This window comes from Martes martes (assembly GCF_963455335.1).
Source record: "Martes martes genome assembly, chromosome: 15".
Lineage (NCBI taxonomy): Eukaryota > Metazoa > Chordata > Mammalia > Carnivora > Mustelidae > Martes > Martes martes.
Window position 1 is genome coordinate 34071372 of NC_137903.1, and position 18236 is coordinate 34089607.

Genomic DNA, 18236 nt, shown 5'->3' on the forward strand with positions numbered 1-18236 from the left:
CAAAGCGTTAGCCCTTCCGTGCTTCTCTCGTGCCCCTCCTTGCCTCTCTCTGAAGGGCAGGTAGTAGGTTACAGAGGGACCGATGGGATCGAAGAGAAGGCCAACCGAGTGCTCAAAGCCAGGGCGGACCAGAGAACAGGTCTGGACTCAGGCTCTAGCTCGCCATCGAGAAGCCCCGTCACTGCCAAGTTATTTCACTTTGTTGAGCCTCAGTTTACTCACATGGAAAACAGAGTATGGATCCTTAACATACAAAGGTATTAAGACACTTCACTGAAAAACACTTAGCTCAGTGCTTAGCACATAGTAAGTGCTTGATTGATAATACAATCCTCCCCTCCCCCAAAATGGCATGCCTAGAGAGGACAAACATGTAAGACCTGAGATTCCCAATTCAGTGTCCTTCTGATAGGTCAGAACCCCTTAGCCCCAACGCAAGCACTCTGTGGTCAAGCAGGCCTCCTTGCTGGCCAGGACCTGCTAAGATCCCCAAGCATGCAGAGAGGGCTCGGGGATGCTGGTCACCCCAAAGCAAGGCTATGCAGTCAGGCCCGCGACAGGAAGCTCAGCCAGACCCTTGTCCCCAGGAGAATGATCCCACAGGTTCTGCTTAGGGAATGCTTGTATGCCAGGGAGAGGTGGAGGTGTATCTGATGTTTTGTGCAGAGAGAACATTCTTCGATATGCCAGAGAGAGAAGGGACCAAACACTGGACTTGAAGCACCTGAATTCGAGTCTTGCCTCTGATGCTAAGAACCTGACTGATTTTGAACGGATCTAGGCAACAGCTGTCTTAGTAGAAAATGTAACAATAAATAATCTCACTGGCCCAAAATCTTTGTCTGGACCAGTTTTCTGAGATCCTTTCTAGGTATAAAATCAGGGTGAGATTCTGACCTTGTATGAGGGAGTCCACCTTCTCCCTGGCCCCTCCGGGCTACGCTCTCACCCACGTTGAACTGTAAAGGTGAGAATCCCTGATTAGTTACTAAAGCCTGTGGGTGCCATTGCTCCTTCCGGGTTAGGTGGGGACACCTGGCTGGTGGCAGTAGCGTTTGATTTAAAAACCCAGAACACGGTATAGGAATGGTGGCTGATTGGGACAGCCACAGAGGCTCTGGCTCCTGAATGTCAACCCCCGCCCCCCCCCCCCCCACCCGGAGCCTAGAGACCTTTTTCCTATAGCAGGAGAGGGACAGAATCCTAGGAAGGGCTCCAAAAGACAGAAACTCAGGTTGACCTTCACCACCATGCGGCTCCATGGATTTCCTCTTCTCTGAGCACAGGATGGAAGGACACATGGTAAGAAGAAAACAGAAGTTCAAGCGGCTGCAAGCTTCTGGCTTCATCATCTTGAACCACAGAAGTGACCGAACCATCTGCTGGGTCCATCTCCACCTGAAATACTTGCAGCTCTGGTTCCAATTCCCACATCTCCCCTCGATCGTCTTGTGACCCGGAGCCAGTCCTTAACCTCTCTGAATTTCTGTATCAACCTCTGCAAGAGCAGAGAAATACCCCAGCCCTTCCTAGTCATCAGAAAATGGCATGGGGATAACGAGCTAATAGAAACCCGGGGGATCTGGGCCCCGGAAGAAGAGCCTGATAACAGCACAGAAGTGGTTGCGGCAATAAGATGCGTGAGAGTCACATTCATAGCAACAGCAGCAAAGGCCAAGATTTACTGAGCACCTACCATGCCTCGGGCTCTGGATCAGGTTCTTCATATCTGCTGTGTCTGCCATGCAGGCATCAGGGGGCCAGTGGAGGAAACTGAGCGCCCCCAACCCGCCCCCAACCTCCATAGTTAATCTGAGGCAGAATGGACAGCACTAGGACATGGCGGTTGGCTTGGGAGCACGCACGGGACAGAGAAGGGCTCTGTTGTAGTTCATTCTGCTAAGCGGCAAGAGCAGCTGGCCACTTCCCCCAGCCCTGCCCTGGGGAGGGGTCCGTTCATATTGTTCGTGGAACTCTCAGAAAGCTCTCACTGGTGACTAATGCAGCTGGATGCCAATGTCCAGCAGGATTAGATTAGTTCGGCTCAGCTGGTCTAGTCTTCGAAGTATTTTTTCCCATGACTCAGGGCTGGGGGGGAAGGGTGCAAGATTCTCTTCCTCCCTCTGACCTTGCAAACATGTCACTAAAAAAGGAGGCTGATCTGACAGCTCCACTCCCCCAGAGAGCCAGACAAGAAGTGGGATTTGGGGAAAGCCTCAAAGCAGTTAGTAATAATAACGCAAAGCACTTTTGTGACAAGCACTTAATAGGAAGTACTTTCCGTACATGATTTCATTTGGTCCTTCCAATGACTATGCAAAGTATTTATTGCTATCCCACTCCACAGAAGAAGAAAATCGAGGCTCGTGTGTTAAAGTCGCAATAGTAGTGATATTTAAGAGCGAATACACTCACACATGCTATATAGGAATTATTTCAACGTGCTCTGTTTTTTCTACGAGCCCCATACTATATACATACTATATGTTGTGCTGACTTACTTTTTTCTTTTCAGTCTTTGGACAGGGAGATAAAATCTTCCTGAGGGCAGGCATTTTGACAGCTTTGCTTACTACTGTATACCCAGACAATGGCACACAGTTGGTACTCAGTCATTCTTGGTTCAGCAACAAATCACTGGACTGAATTCTCAGCAGAAGCTCGCGAGGTGAGTACCGTCACTACTCACGTGTTACAGACAAAGAAAGCGACGGGGCGTCAGGACATATCCTGTAAGCCATCTACGCTCGCTTATGCAAATCAGTTTCTACTTGAAGGCAGAGGAATGGAACCAGTGGCCTTTGGAGGTCCCCTCCAACCCCAACATACGTGTGCACGTCCTCTATCCACGGACAAGCAAGCCTCAATGGCCCGAAAAGATGTACTCTGTATTTTCCTAAAGATGAGAGCTCTGTAAATATTAGCACCTTGGTCCCTGACAAAGGCTGCCTGGCCTTATGTGGGTCACCTGGATTCTGTGAGCTTGAATCCTTACCCCTCCTCCACTCCGTCCCTAAAACCCAGTTCCCTGAGTTTCACCTGTCCTGAGATAAAGCCTCGAGCCCCAGGGGCTCCCTCTTGGACGGCAGACAGGCCTGACGGGCACACGGCCTGATGCCTCCTACAGGGACCGTCCGGAATGGGAGCCTCTGTGGGGCTTCACAAAAGGCGCAAAAAATAAGCGGACCTTTAACATCTCCCCTTTCAGAGTGGCTCTGGGAGATCAGGGCCTCCTTGCCGGGGGGCAGCTGGGGCTCTGGATGGAAACCCATACCCGCCTCCCCCCGCTTACACCTGTCATGGTCAAACAGAGGGATGTGGTGGCCAGGGGAGGGGGATCTGGGCGGATTCTGTAAAAATATGCCTCCTTCCGGGTGCCAACCGAGTGCTGCGGTTCCCAGCTTCCAGAAGACCAGTGCTTGGGACCCAAGAGGCCTATAAAACAACAAAACAAACAGCGCGTTTGGCGGCAGGAGCCTGGGCAGGGAGCCAAACTCATTACCGGGGATGTGGTGGTGAGCTCGGGGCCACCACCCGACTCTTCTCTGCAGGCTCCAGGGAAGTGGGAGAGGGCGTCTGCTGCCCCGGACCCCAACCCCCGGCCCTGCTGAGATGCCCGAGGGGGTCAAGGCTTCGGGTCAGCAGTCACAAGTGCCAGAAGAGCCACGAGGTCGCCTAGACTTGGACCCACAGCCCCGGTTGTTGACTCAAACCAGGGTTCACGCTGAGAAATAAGTGAATCATTTCCACTCAGAGGAATGAGTGGCTATTGTTTGGTGGCGTTGGCACAGACAGAAAAGCAAGCTTCTCAGCTTTTCATCGGTTTTGGCCTCCTGTCCGCCAAGACAGCTCTACCCCTGGAGGAAGTCAAGTAACAGGTTAGGAACTTCCCTGTGTTTGGGGAGGAAGTATAAAGGCCAATGTCATTATTTCCAGCAGAGGGGCCGTGTCACCTTAGGGAGGACACTTCGTATCTCTGTGGCTCGGTCTTCCACATCTGTAAAATGGGGCGGAGATGCAAGGGGCAATCATCGTATTTACTTGCAGTATTCTCAGAAGACAGAAAGACCCATAGGAAAGTGTCTTGTAAATAATCAGTGGTACCAAAAAGCTGACAACAGCCCTGGGGCTCAGGAGAATGATGACTTCGGTGCTCTCGGTGGATCTTTGTCCAGTGCCCAAGCTGCTACTGCAGGGAGCTCCAGTTTTCCTGGCTTTGCTTAGTAAACCGTTTGTGAAATCAGAAAAAGAATGGGCTTGGGAAGTCAGGGCTTCCTGTGGGCTGCGGACGGCAGGGACCTTGGGTTGGTTGGTATGTCCCTTAGGAAAAGACAGAATTTTCCTCAAGAATTTCACAGGCATTTCCGAGGCCATGCTGGTTAGCTAATGGGAAAGGAGGTGGTGCCGGAAGAGGCCAGGGCTCTCCCCAGAACTTGAAAAAGGCTAAGTCTCTGCAGATTTCTAAAACTGCCCAAGAGTCCTGTCACCGGAGGGGAGGGCTGGTAGGGTAGGGGCAGGGCGGTGGCTACCTGGGCCTCTGCACCTGCTCCCCACCGTCAGCGGGCCCGAGTCTGATCCAAGGGAGGCAGATGGCCGGCCATGCTATTCTGGGGATCTCCAGGCAACAGAGTAAACACTGTCCCCTTCTTCCACCCCGGGCACCGCATCTGAGAGGCCCGTCCACCCTCTTCCAAATGTTGTTCGTAAACTCTTTTCCTGTTACCCACCAAGTCCCCCATTTTCTCGACGCCTCCTCCCACTGCTTCCCCCTCCCCCTGACATATCTACCACAGCATAACTTCCTTCCCTTGCAACCAGCCACGTCAACTGCAGTCACTCTTGGCGTCTGGTTCTCTCACAGTCAGTGCACCTAGGTGCCAGGCATAGGAAGGCGGCACCCAGTACACTGGAGAGAAATTTAATGAGCACCTAATGTGTGAGCGATGTGGGGTCTGGCCGTGGGGAAGGGGGACAAATATGAAAGAGAGGGTCCCTGTCCTTCAGCATCTGGGACCCTCAAGGGGACACACGAGTAAGCATCTGCTCCCATGTTGGATGCCATCAGGGCAAAACTGCCTGCTGGGAGGGGTCTGAGGAGGGTGCTCCTCACAATGCCTGGAGGGACAGACTAAGGGACGTGTTACCAGTCTGTTTCCAGTGGGGAGACAGAACAGAAAGCCACCAGCTCCTGCTGGGTAAGGCCTGGGGAGGGAGGGGAGGCCTGCAGAGACACAAAGCTGGGACAGAGACAGAAGCTTCAGCAGTTGTCAAGGGAGAGAAGGAACCAGCTGGACTCCTCCCCAAACCTGGAGAGAGTCCTCCCTCCCATGTCCTGTCAGCTTCTGTCTTCTCAGCCCACTTCCTTCCCTCCTTCTCCCCACGACTTGTGCTCCAGCCGCCTCCTGGGCTTCTCCCTTCAAGCTGGGACATCTTGGTCCGTGAGTCTGCAGTTCCCGATGCCACTGGTCCTCCTCCATCTGCTTTGGTACGAGCTCCCTGCCTCTCTTCTCTGGACGCTCCGCCTGCCCTCGGCCACGACACCACGGCGCCCAGCCCCAGAATAAACCCACTTTCCCCTTCTTTATATCCCCGCCCTCCCCGCCCCCGCGAGGCCTGCCTGCCCTCACCGTCTTGCCCGTGCCCTCTCCTGTTTGTACCCTACACCTCTTCCTCGACCCTGCCGGCTTTCTGCTGCACTCCGAGAGCAAGCTGAACCCAGTCCGTGACTTCAAAGTCCACATTGAGAGTGCCTCAGCTTCCCTCTCTCCGCCACAGCCTGCCCTCCCTTAACGCCTGTCAGAGGAACGGTGGCAGCACAAGGATCACCTGGCTGGTGCAGGAGCCCCGCCCCAGCACCCCTGGTTGGTGACTTGGATATTTCCATGACTGGGAGCTCGTTCCTTCTGGAGTCAATTCTTCCCATGTTGGGACAGTCTGGCCACCAGAAACATCCTCCTTATGGTATGTGTTTTACTGTAACTCCCGCTTACAGGGTCTCTTCTGCCCTCTGGAGCCGTACCACGTAAGTCTAGTTCATCTTCCACAGCGTGGAGACTAAGCATGTGAACGCTGAAACCAGATGATGAAGGTTCAAATTCTCGCTCTGCCATTTACTAGCTCTGTGGCCTCAGATGAATGTCAGGGACTCTATTTCTTCATCCATAAAATGGAAGTGATAACAGCACCTACCTCACAGAATTATATCAAGATTAAATGAGGTAGTAGATATAAAGCTCTTAGAATAACACCTGATATAAAATAAATGCTCTAAATTGTATTATCTGAAGAAAGCCGTTTTGTTTCCTCCTCTACTCCTCTTTCTTTGAGTTACTATCCTTTTAAAAATATCCTTCGCAGGAGTGCCTGGGTAGCTCAGTGGGTTAAGCCTCTGCCTTTGGCTCAGGTCATGATCCCAGGGTCCTGGGATCGAGCCCCGTATCAGGCTCTCTGCTCAGCGGGGAGCCTGCTTCCACCTCTCTCTCTCTGCCTGCCCCTCTGCCTACTTGTGAGCTCTGTCTGTCGAGTGAATAAATAAAATCTTAAAAAAAAAATTCTTCACATAGCATAACTCTACCACGTCTCATGACCTGGAAATGATTCTATTAGTGTAGTAAGGACTAATTAATTTGGGGAAATCTGCAACACACAGTCAGCTCCTCTTGACATTGTGGCCAACAAAAATCCCAAGATCCTTTTCACTTGGTCCTCTCAGGGCTGGACCCTTACGGTGCACCACCCGGACCTTCCCCTCACCAATCCTCCAACCCCCCTCCCTGCGCACTCTGGACCTTCCGGGTACATGCTCTGTACCTTCTCAGTGTGGCACCCAAGATCTGGAACGCCCTTCTCTCTCTCACCCATTGGTCAACTCATTAGTTTCTCTGTCCCAAATCCTGGTACTCTTCCTCCTCAGTAAAGCTTTCAAGATCAATTGCACCATAGTGGTTAGATTCTCTGCCATTATTTCATCCCTGTGGTGGGCCATGGCCTGTCTTTTTCCCACCTGCAGTGCACTGACCCTTAGCTGATGCAGATATGACCCGTTCTTGGCTCATCCTTATTCTGCCTGTTCCTTCCACAGGCTTGGGGTTCAGAAGGCCTCGTCTGGGATGCTCCTCCAGTGTCTAGCAGAGAACAGTGTATAAGCAAGTATGCATCACAGCATGTAAGAGCCCCTCATGGTCATGCCATGGTCTCTGTGTCCTCTACACTTCCCCACATGAACATCCTGTTCTGATGGCTGTAGTGGCTGAGGGCTGGACAGTCTGACAGACGCCTGGTCAGGCAGGGAAGAAGTGACCAGTTCTGACGCACTCTGCTTCCCTCCCCTCTCCAAACTCTTAGCTGGTTTTTTTTTTTTCTTTATTTTCCTTCCTGTGTTGAAAGAGCTATGGGGCCTGGACCATGGTAGAGTTTCCTGGGGACATTCCACAAATTCCTCATGGGCTGATGCTCTGAAGAGGGTGGGGGCAAGCGGGTGGGTAAATGGGAGGCCAGTGGGAGCCAGGGTGTAAGTATCAGGTGCCTCAAAGGAGTGTGGGTGGAAAGGAAGGGCGGGCTGCACAGGAGAAGGGGAGATAATATGAGCTCATAGAAACAAGTCAAAGAAAGGCCAAGTGAAGACTGAGGAGGAGCGGCCACCTTGCAGGTTGGAACAAGCCATGGGCAGTCACGCCCCTAGACTTGCCCTTGAACCCGCTGACTTGCCTCCACAACGACTTGTCCACCAGGATTCCAGCAAGGCAGAGAGTGCTTGGCTAACTTGGGTGTGTGGCTGGGAAAGATGCCCCAAGCAGTGCCCTGGGTGTGATGCACAAGATGCACAGAGATACTGGGGCTGGGACTGGCACTGCTGACTGGGAAGGTCGGCACGAGGGTTCCTTTGCATCTGGCCGGATCTCCCTGCGCTTGTCCAGTCCTTACCCACCTGGTCAGCAACCATTCATTCCTGAGCGCACACCCAGGACAGACGGAACGGAGGCCTGAGTCCCTGGCTGAACTCCTTGGCAAGCCTGGACCTGAAGATAGTTCTCGGCCTCCATCCCATGCTCCGTGGCTGCCTCTTAGGGCAAAAAGGATGCCAAATTGAGTGTCAGGGCAAGAAGCGACTTGTCCTCGTCTCTGGGCTTGAGGGTCTCTGTTTCCCTGCCCAGCCATGAACATATCGGGCAAGATGCTCTCGAAGATTTCTTAGAACGGTTCTATTTCTCAAAAGCAGTTTGGGGGCCTAACCCATGTGTGAACACTTGGTGAAAGAATTAGGCAGAAGGAGGTAAATAAATATGATTGCAGCATGACCCCTGCCTTTAACAGAACTTTCGAGAGAATAAAGGAGACAAACAGTCACACAAATGATCCAGAACGGTGAGTGAAGGCGCTGGAAGAACAGGGGAAGGTGCGGAGCGCCAGCCTCACGGTGGGTACCGCTGACACTTGGCAAGCCTTTGTGCATTAGAGAAAAAGGTGGTCTCTGTGGGCAGATGACTTAGTAAGGGGAGCCCCTCTGGGTGGATGATGATACCCTAGGGCACACGGCTTGACAGAGAGAGTTCAGGCTGGACTTCAACTCCTGTAGGCTCCTTGGCCCAATGCCGCCCTGCAAGGCGCTATCTACCTGCCAGTACAGGGAGATAACCCTGCAGGGAAGTAGCCCACGCTGCTCAGGGCCCACGCTGAATTCCACACTGGCCCAGTGGAATATGCCGCTTTTAAATCTTGGTAGAATAACAGTAGGACAACTCCCTCCCCTTCCCCTAGATTCTGGAAAGGCAAACGCGGGAACCACATCCATACTTTCTTCCATGGGCCTAAAGGCCAAACCAAGGTCCATGGTCCCAGGACGGGATCAAGCAGTAACCTTCAGCCGAGCCAGAAAAGGGTTAAAGGGCCTTCGCATCGTGAGAACCAGAAGCTGTCTGGACAGCTGAGCTCCTCCACACAAACCTAGACCAGTTTTCTCACCTCCTCTGGCAGCGACTCAGAACAAGCCGAACACGCAAACTTTTCCTCAGGCTCGCTCCCTGCCCCCCGTCCTTCCGCATTCCCAAAGACCTCTCTCCCTGGGCTCTAAATGGGTGTGGGGGAAAGAGCCGCCAGGGGGTGTTAACACGAGAGGGTGAGATGTGCCGAGGTCTTGCACGGGCCTCGGCCCACAGGTGGCAGGACTGGGGAAAGGAGGCGGGACGGTGAGCATGGGGAAAGGATGAGCCGGAAAGGGAAAGAATGTGGCTGCCGGAATCCCACATAATGAACCAGACCGCGCTCCTCTCTGCACCCTGAGCTCTAGACAAGCAGGAACAAGCTCCTGGCTCGAGCCCGCCGCGCCAGAGGCCTTCGGCGCTGCCGGCCCCGGCCAGCCAGGGCCAGCCAGTGCCCTCCAGCTGGCAGAGGGGCCCGGGGCAGCCACGAGATAAGACACCGACTTCCTCCCGGCACCTCAAGTCTGGAGCGGGGAGTGGAAGGCGGGGGAAGAGTCTGCGGTTGCAGGCGAGGAAAGGCAGGACAGCGGTTTCTCACGCGGGCACCACACGCCTGGATTCTTCGAATTGGGCCCAGTCACCTGCTTTGACCAGCTGCTTTGGACACAACAAAGACTTCTGGCCAGTGCCGTCAACTCTGAACGGTGGCGAGGGATTTGTGATGTGGGTGATTCATGACACAGAGAGTCAAAGTGTTGGTTCTATTTGATTTGGAGATAAAGGCTGATTCCTTTTCCCCCCCGCCCTCAGGCTGAGGTACCTTTCTAATACTGTGAAGTTTGGACAATACTGAAACATGCTGGCCTTCTCCAGACACTCCTCCACGGCTGGAGGAAGCAGCTAGAAGACAAGCCACAAAATTAACCCCTTCCTACCCGCCCATTCTAACCCCCTTCAAGGAAAGGAAGAGTTACCTGTATCAAATCTCTGCCAACAGCTGAACAACACTGGGGGGTCTGCGCTCACGGATTCTTACCTTTTTCAGCTTGCCGCTCTTCGTCCCCACAAAAACCACGCTGTAGCCATTGTAAACGTAGGAGGCCACTGAGGTCATGCGGTCCCGGCTGGTGGTATAAAGGGTCAGGCCCTCCACTGGAGTTGAGCCTCCCAGCGGCTGGTTGATGTCCAGCCCACAGAAGTTGTCATCGATGGGGACCGGCTGGAGGGAAGGGAGGGAATCGGGGTAAATGACAGCGGAAGAAGGACAGTCTCCTTACACTAGCCCACACCCAACCACCAGCCTGAGGACACCAGGCCTCAGAAGGTACACACGTGGGGTTCAGGAACCTAACACATGCCTCCAATGAAAACATGTCACCAAATGACTCATAAATCGTACACCGGCTCCCATGAAACCAGACAGAGGGGTCTGCAGGCTTCCTCGCACTAACCCACAGCCACTCATCCATTCTTCTGCCAAGAGATCCGGGGTCATCTAGAAAGATGACTGCTTAAACTCATTGTCTGGTCATTTCCAGGTCCTCCATGTCCCTGGGGACCATATCCTTCTATTTAGACGGGGGAGACTCAGTCTGGAGGCAACATCACAGGATTTCTATCAGCTGGAGAGGGTTTCTTGTTTGTGTTTTGGGCTGCCAGGCCTCGTCTCCCTTTGGGTGTAAGGAACTGCAAGCCATCCCATCATTTACCAGACCGTACTCTGAGGACAGACTGAAAAGGATCATCATAATATGGGGCAGGTCCTTATACTTTGGAAAAGTTACTTCATCCGCATAAACCTCCATTTCTTCGTTTGTCGTACCGTTTGACCATTTTTCTGAGAAAATTATTGAGGAGCAAATGGAAGAATCCATTCCTCAGTTTTGTTAAGTTGTATGACGGTTTCTGCTACTGTACACTCTAGGTCTTCAGCCATGTTTACAGGGACAGGAATACAAGACAATGCCGGAGGTGGTCTCCTTCCTGTCTGAAGGGACTGCTGGTGTGCCCAGATAAAGAGTATCTTTCAGGAGACACTAGGGCACCTTAGAAAGAAGACCACCCTGAGCCAATGAAAAATAAACTTACCCCAAAGTAGAAAGACCTGAATTCTGGCCTCTGCTCACCTGCTAAGTGGCTATGTAAACCTAGAACAGTAATGAACTCTATTGGACTTGTTAAATGGGAAAGTAAATGGATTATTTCTAAGATCTCACTCAGTTGCAAGAAAAAAGAAGAAAAAGAAGAAGACCACATGCTTCCTAAGGATGGGGGCTGCCGAGGGGCTCATCTTGCCGGCACAGCTCCTAGCCTGGGGCTGGGTCACGATGGGTCCCCTGAGATGCTCCGGCTGACTGTTTAACCAGGAATCCTGTGGGCAGAGGCTGCAGACCCCGGGCCGGGAAGAGCCCTGAGAAACTGTTCCTCCTGGGTCTGAAAAGGCATCCCAAAAGAGGAAGGAAATGACTGTTGTGGGAAACATAGAAAGCATTAGGGAGAAACCTGCAAGCTGCTCCCTTCAGCTTCCTCCTCTCACCCTCACCGGGGAAGAACAGGCTGGGGCATCACTCACTGACAGCTGACTTCCTTGGAAAAAATGGTTTATGAGCCAGGGCATGTGATGGCTAAACCGGGGACTTCCCTTCTGCTCCCTTCTCAGATCAAGGGAATAGAGCCTCGTGAGGAATCTTGTGATTCCTTGGTGTTCTCCAGAAAGCAGCTGCCCCGACTCCGGTGGGAAAGGTGGAGTTGCTCTTGTGTGTGTCTGAGTGTACGGTGAGAATGTGTGTGTGTGTGTGTGTGTGTGTGTGTGTGTGTGTGTGTGTGAATGTATGCATTCTTTAGCAAAGGGACCAACATTCAGGTTAAGGATGACTTTGAACCACTAGAGAAAAGGGAGACACAGCAGAAGGCATAAGCTCCTCAAGAAGGGAGTGAGGCAGTGGCATGCTGGACAGCTCATGAGGGATGACCGTGCACCTGTCTGCAGTCAGTAGCATCACACTGGTGGCCCGAACTTGGCCATGGTGGGAGTATTTACACCCTGGAAATCACCAAATGCTTCTAATCAAGTGTCCACACCCCACCCCCTCTCCCTGCATAGAACCAGCTATTTAATGTTTACTAGCACAGCACTAGACCCAAGGATGGAAATTTCTAGCTCCCAAGAAAGGCAGGTTGGTGGAATCAGTTGCTGCTTTTTACATTTTCTGCTTTTCTTTCTCATCCCTACACTGTAGGCAGCAGGTACCCTGGTAAGACTTAAGAAATCTAAATTGTAGTCCTGTTGCTACCACTATCCACCCATGTGACCTGGATATGTTACAGACCCTCTCTGAACCTCTGTGAGGCGAAAGGATTGGACCAAGTGATGGTCAAGCTTTCTTTAGCTCGAAAGTCCTCGATTCAGGGCTTCAGTTTCCTTCCCACTTTCTCCAGGGGCTGGTAAGGCTGCAGAGTCTGGGCACAGGCAGAGACCAAGCCCATTTCTGAGAAATGACAGCAAAATAAAAAAAAAAAAAATGGCTGTGATTGTGGATTTTTCTACACCCTTCCTGATTCTAGAATCTCCAGAACTGAAATGGCTTCCCGTAGCAGCAGCACGGCTGGACAGAAAGAGCTTGGACTCAGAAGTCGTATGGGCTGAGCGGAACTCGAATCCCTGCTCTGTCATTAGAGTTGTGTAGATGTAAGCAATTTAGTTAGTCTTCGTGAGCCTTTGTTTCTCCATCTGCTAAATGTTTCATAGGGTTATGCCGAGGATCAAATAAGGTAACACTTCAATTGCCCAGCTCGCCCTTCAGCACACAGCTCCCATTCGGTGAGTGACAGTCCTCTTCCTCATCCCTCTTCGGGGCACAAAGCTCAAGCCCTTCATCTGAGGCACGTTAGTCCAGAGATTACGCTAAAATTAAACCGTGGGACCACAGCTTCACTGACCCACCCCGTGCCCTCCCCAAGGCCACCAAATGTTTCTGGATCCCCAGGTCTGGGACTCCTGAGATTGTCGGGATTTTAAGCAGCAACTCGTATTCCAGCTTCTCTGCCCCGCACTGCTGCAAAGGTTGCACCCGATGACCATGACTGTCAGGGGTGGGACAGGGGGGCCGATGAGGGGCTGTTTGCTCAGGTCCTGGTCCCACCTACTGTCACCTCTCTCCCAGTGCCTTTGCTGCTCTTTGGTCACTAGCCCGGGCTTGTCTCTCTGCAAGCCACTGGAGCCAGAGAAGGGTGTAGGCTTCCTCTTCACTCTGGCTCAGAAGCAGGCAGGAATCAGCAGTTTCCTCCTGACAAGGCCCCTGCTGGGCATTGGGAACCAGGCAGCACTCTGGAAGGGGGTTAACCCTTGCACTTCCTCTCCACCTCTCCTGATTGGTTGGAGACCATAAATTACAGAATAAAGAATAAAGAATTTTAGAGACTATCTAGTTCAGCCTCCTCATTTAATATAAGTGAAATGACACGGGTGTCTGGGTGGTGCAGTCTGTTAAGCATCTGACTCTTGGTTGTGGCTCAGGTTGCAATCTCAGGGCCCTGATCTCGGGATTGTGAGATCGAGCCCCTCGTCGGGCTCCGTGCTCAGCCAGGAGTCTGCTTGAGATTCTCTCTCCCTCTGCCCCTCTGGCCCCTGTGCACTCTCTCTCTCTGTCTCTCTAAAATAAATAAGTAAATAAATAAATAAATAAATAAGTCTTTAAAAAAATAAAAGTGAAATAAGTAAGAGCAAATAACTGGTTCTGGGTTATTATGATTAATATTAACAATTTTAGCTGCCATTTACTGAATGCTTATTATGTGTCAAGTATGGTGCTAAGCATTTTATATACATTTTCTATTTGATCTCCTTAACAGTCATAAAAAGAGGGTATCATTATCTCTATTTTAAAGATGAAACATTACGGCTCAGACCAAACACATGGCTTGCCCAAAGTCGCAGTGTTTTAAGTGGTAGAACTGATTTTAAAATACAAATCCGCTGGACTTCAAAGTCTACTGTCTTAACCACTCTCTTACCAGACCAAGCAAACGACGGTGTGAACAGAAGCACAGATGAGGCACGACCTGTTTTCTCACTTCAGGAAGTGGTTTTGGGTCCAGGAGCGGGCACCCTCAATTTAGGGTACTCAAAAGGCCATGCGGGGCCCTTGGTCTCAGATTTTTCCCCAGGCTGCAGATCCAGAGTCCACGACACTTTGCACAGAATCTCTCTTGGCACCTGTCACCCACCCGAGTAGGTAACGAACAATGGTAAGCCTAATGCGGTGCTAATCTTTGCCATGTATCATCTCATCTGATCATCCCATGAGGTAGGCATTATGATCCCCATTTCACAGATGATAATGTAGAGACATTAAATTACTTTTGGAGCCAGGAAGCAGCACAGATAGTATTTGGACTGTGATCTTTGTCTCTGAGGCCCAAACTCCTAGCCACTGTATTACATTGCCAGTATCTGCCTCTCTCTCCCTCTCCTCTCTCTCTCCCACTAGATTATGACACATGTGAGAGGACTTTTCACATCTTTTTACGTGTGCATCCCCAGTGCCCGGGACAGTGTTAGGCACTCAGAACATCTTCAATACTCTCTTGTTAAATGGATGGATGGATGGGTGGATGGAGGAGTGATGGATGGAGGGAGGGAGGGATGGATGAGGGATGGACAGATGGATGGACGGATCATGGTGACCACTTGGATGGCAGCATCCCGGCCCTCTGTCAGGGCAGTGCTCATCACTGTTGTTCTTGTATCTGCTGCCCTTAGGTCTGGATTCCAAGCTTCCCTTCCTCTCATCTTTTCTCTTTGCCCAGACTCTGGATTCTTTTTCCCGAGTTTTCAGTCTACCAGTCCAGCTTGACTCCTTTCCCTCTCCTCTGACTTACATATCTCCCTGACTACTTGACACCGGCACCTGGCTTCCCAGTGGTCTACAAAGCCCTCCATGTGCACAATCTGGCTCCCATTATCGCCCACCAGCCTCAGTACTCACCATCCTTTTTCCCACATGCCCCGATCCCACATGCTCCCTACTCTTCACACACACCAAGCACGCCCTGAATTTTTTGCCCTTGCCGCTCCCTCTGCGGAATGTTTTCCCCAGATATCAACATGACTCACTTCCTTACCTTCCTCAGTCTTTGCTCAAATGCCACTTTTTCAATGAACCAATCTTCTTGGGTACAGCCCCTCCCTCTTCCCTGCTTTATTTTTCTCTACAGTAACTACTGCTGTCTGACAGCCTACACCTCTTAGGTATTTCTTTGTCTCCCCTCACTCATGAAAGCACCACGAAGGCAGGGCGCTTGGCGGGCTGGGTCACTGTGGAAGCCCGCAGGGCCTACAAGGGCACCCGCTATGCATTTTTGGAACAACTCAATGGATCAACACACACACTCCAAGTGTTGGGTCTAGGTCAGGCTCTGTGTTCCTGGTTATAACCAGATAACGTGAACCTAAAACCCCTCTCATCTGAGGCCCTGGGTGGTCGGGAACAGGTTGTACCACGGGTCACCCGCGGTAAAATGGAAGGCCAGTGGCGGATCAGGAGGAGGGCGAGGGGAGCGTCTCCTTACCGCCTTGGTGCACTGGACGTCCTTCCCCAGCAGCCAGTTGAGCTCCAGGTTGCCCTCCCCCTGGTAGCAGGACTGCAGGCGCTCCTTGATCTGCAGGTTGATGGCCCGAATGGGGAAGGCACAGAGGGCAGAGTCGTCCGGCGGGTGGTGATACTGCTTCTGCCCTTTGGAGAAGACGGCGAAGAGCACGTCATCGTGGCTGCTGATGTTGAAGGCCTGGGCCAGGGAGTCGCCGGGTTTGGCGAGGTAAGCGGCCTGCAGGAGGCGGTACTCCACGCCCGCCCGCGTGCAACCGAAGGGCAGGGACACGTACGAGTGGAACTTGGGGTCATCCTGGCAGAGGCGCACGATGCGGGACGTGTAGAACAGGTCCCCCGCGGAGTTGATGGCCACGCCCTCGGGGGTCTCGGGCTGCACCGTCAGGAAGTAGACGAAGCCCCCGCTGGCGAAGCCGTAGATGTAGAAGATGTCGAAGTGAGAGACCAGGGCCAGGGTGTCGGAGGGGATCTTGATGAGGGAGGAGACGAAGTCGCTGTGCAGCTCATAGTCGAGCATGGCGGAGGACTCGGGGTCGCGGGGCAGCTTCCGGCTGGACAGGGTGGGGAAGTAATCCTGCTTGCCGTCCACGGCGGTGCCGATGAACAGCTTGCCGTCCTCACCATCCGAGCGCACGATCACGCCGTACATTGTGCCCGTCTTGTTGACGCTGGACAGGTAGTGCTCCTTCTTGTGCGACGGCTCCACCAGGATGAACAGGTCGTCCAGCCGCAGCAGCTTGCACACCCCCTGGTAGAGGCTGCCGCAGGCCAGCAGGCGGTTCTCCGAGTAGTCGATGATGAGCAGCTTGTTGACGTTGTTGGTGAGGGTCAGCACCTCACTGCAGGGCTGCACGATGAGGGGTGGGTAGCACGACTTGTTGTCCTCTTCTGGCCCCGTCTTGTGAGCCACCTGGATGGTCAGGTTTCCCGTCAGCTTGTACACCCGGTTGATGGCCCCCACGTACACCGCCCCCGTGCCTCGGTGCACCGTCAGGTGGTTGAAGGTCCAGTCCCGGTTCTCCGAGTGGAAGGTGCTGAACTGAGGCATGCCGGCGGCGCCAGGGGCCAGCAGCACCCAGACCACGGAGAGCAGGACCACCGACCAGCTGTCAACCTCTGCAGCCCGTGGCCAGGGCCTCCTCTGTTCCATTCTGAGTGGGGCGGGCAGGAGGACACTGAGCCTCTCAGTTCTCATCTACTCCACCTTCCTGGGCTGGCCCTCACATGGTTCTGGAAAACACAAGGCAGAGTGGTCAGAGGGGAAAAGAAATCCTGCGAAGAGGGAAGAGGATGGCTTGACCCAGGGTCCCAATCCCGGCTAGCTTTGAGTTTCCTCCTTCTGTATTTTGGTTTTTCTATTTTTAATATACTTTCCCCGTCTTTGGGATGTTCAGGGAATCCTGTTATCTATTTTGGTCTCCAGCCTTGATGCTGTAAAATACTTTTCTTTCTTTCTTTTTTTTTTTTTTTTAACTTTACAGAGCATCTCTATTTCTGTCTTCTTAAGACATCGTTTTTTAATCTCTCAGAGAGGTTAAAAGACTGTTTAAGTCCACCCAGCCAGTCGATCCGAGTGTCGGCACTAAAGCCGGTCTTCCCTACCCAGGTGTCACGTCTGTCCTCTCCCGGTCGAGTGGAAATTTCTCCTGTTTTTGAAAAGCCTGTTTAGAAGGCCCTCTTCTAAGCTCTCCAGGTCAACTACTCCCAGAGCCTGATGTTGCCAATAAAATTCCTTCTTATTTCTGACTACCCAGCCCCTCGCACTGCTGCATTTCAGTGCCGTCTCAGGCTCTGTCCTCCACAGGGAAGGAGAAGAGCTGTTCATCCTGAAAAACAGTGCCCCCCATGGCCCCCAGACTCGTCCTCTCCAGAAACGAGAATCCCTGAGCGTCAGCTGTTGAAACTTGTTAGAAAAGTGAAATACGGGGAGCCTCACAGGACTGGGGTTCTCACGTGTGGCATTCAGGGGCCTGACCAGCCCTGGGGAGAAGAGTGAATACGCCTCCCCCCGACCCTGCTTTGGGACAAGGGGATGGCATCACCACGGCTCCAGTGAGCAGGTGGCCAGGCCTGGCCGAAATTGCTTCCACTTCGGCTTCTCCCCAGGTGAAGCATGGGAGGAACGACCTCCTTGCTGAGGGGGGCTGGCTCCCTGACTCTGGCCTGAGCCGCCGGGGCAAGAGTTCTCGGCTTCAAACATGTGGGGAGAAGCAAAGGGAGACCAGTCGACGGTCGCTCTCATTCCAGCCACGGCGGGGGCCCCGGGACGGTTTAAGGATGCGTGAAGTCTGTGCCTGTCCAGCCTAAAGTCCAGTCACTCTCCTGTCCCGTCTCCTCTGCTCCTTCCCCTCTGACCCCCAGGTCTGAAAGCTTTTCTGTATTCTAAGGAAGCTGCCAGGAGGGCAGGGTGGGGCTCCCGTGGGAGCTTCCAGACTCCTGGGCAGAGAGCATGGGAGAGTAGAGTTTGTCCCATCTCAGAGAGCACTGCCTCTGGTTTCCAGGGACAGGGACAGTGGCAGTGGCGGCAGCGGGGGGAGGAGGCAGTGAGCTGTCTGGCCGAGAAATCTGCTCTCTAGCTGGACAGACTGTCCGGCAACCTTCTCAGACAAGTCCAGACAGAACTCTGGAAAGGAGTGGAAACACCCAAACCAAGGATGGAGAATTTGCTCCAAGGCGGCTTAGGAGAGTCGTGTCCCTCCCGCACGCCACC

The 18236-nt window shown here is 52.8% G+C and overlaps 1 protein-coding gene across 1 annotated transcript in view; it reads right to left on the reverse strand.

Annotated features, from left to right (window-relative positions):
- Positions 1 to 16691, reverse strand: part of PLXNA2 (plexin A2) — a 182901-nt gene extending 166210 nt beyond the window's left edge. Inside the window, exons 1-2 of the mRNA XM_080824370.1 lie at positions 15489 to 16691; positions 9955 to 10137 (exon numbers count right to left, since the gene is read on the reverse strand). Coding sequence (XP_080680496.1) covers positions 9955 to 10137; positions 15489 to 16676 — 1371 coding nt within the window. The 5' untranslated portion in view covers positions 16677 to 16691. The remainder of the gene's footprint in view (positions 1 to 9954; positions 10138 to 15488) is intronic.
- Between the last annotated feature and the right edge of the window lie 1545 nt (positions 16692 to 18236).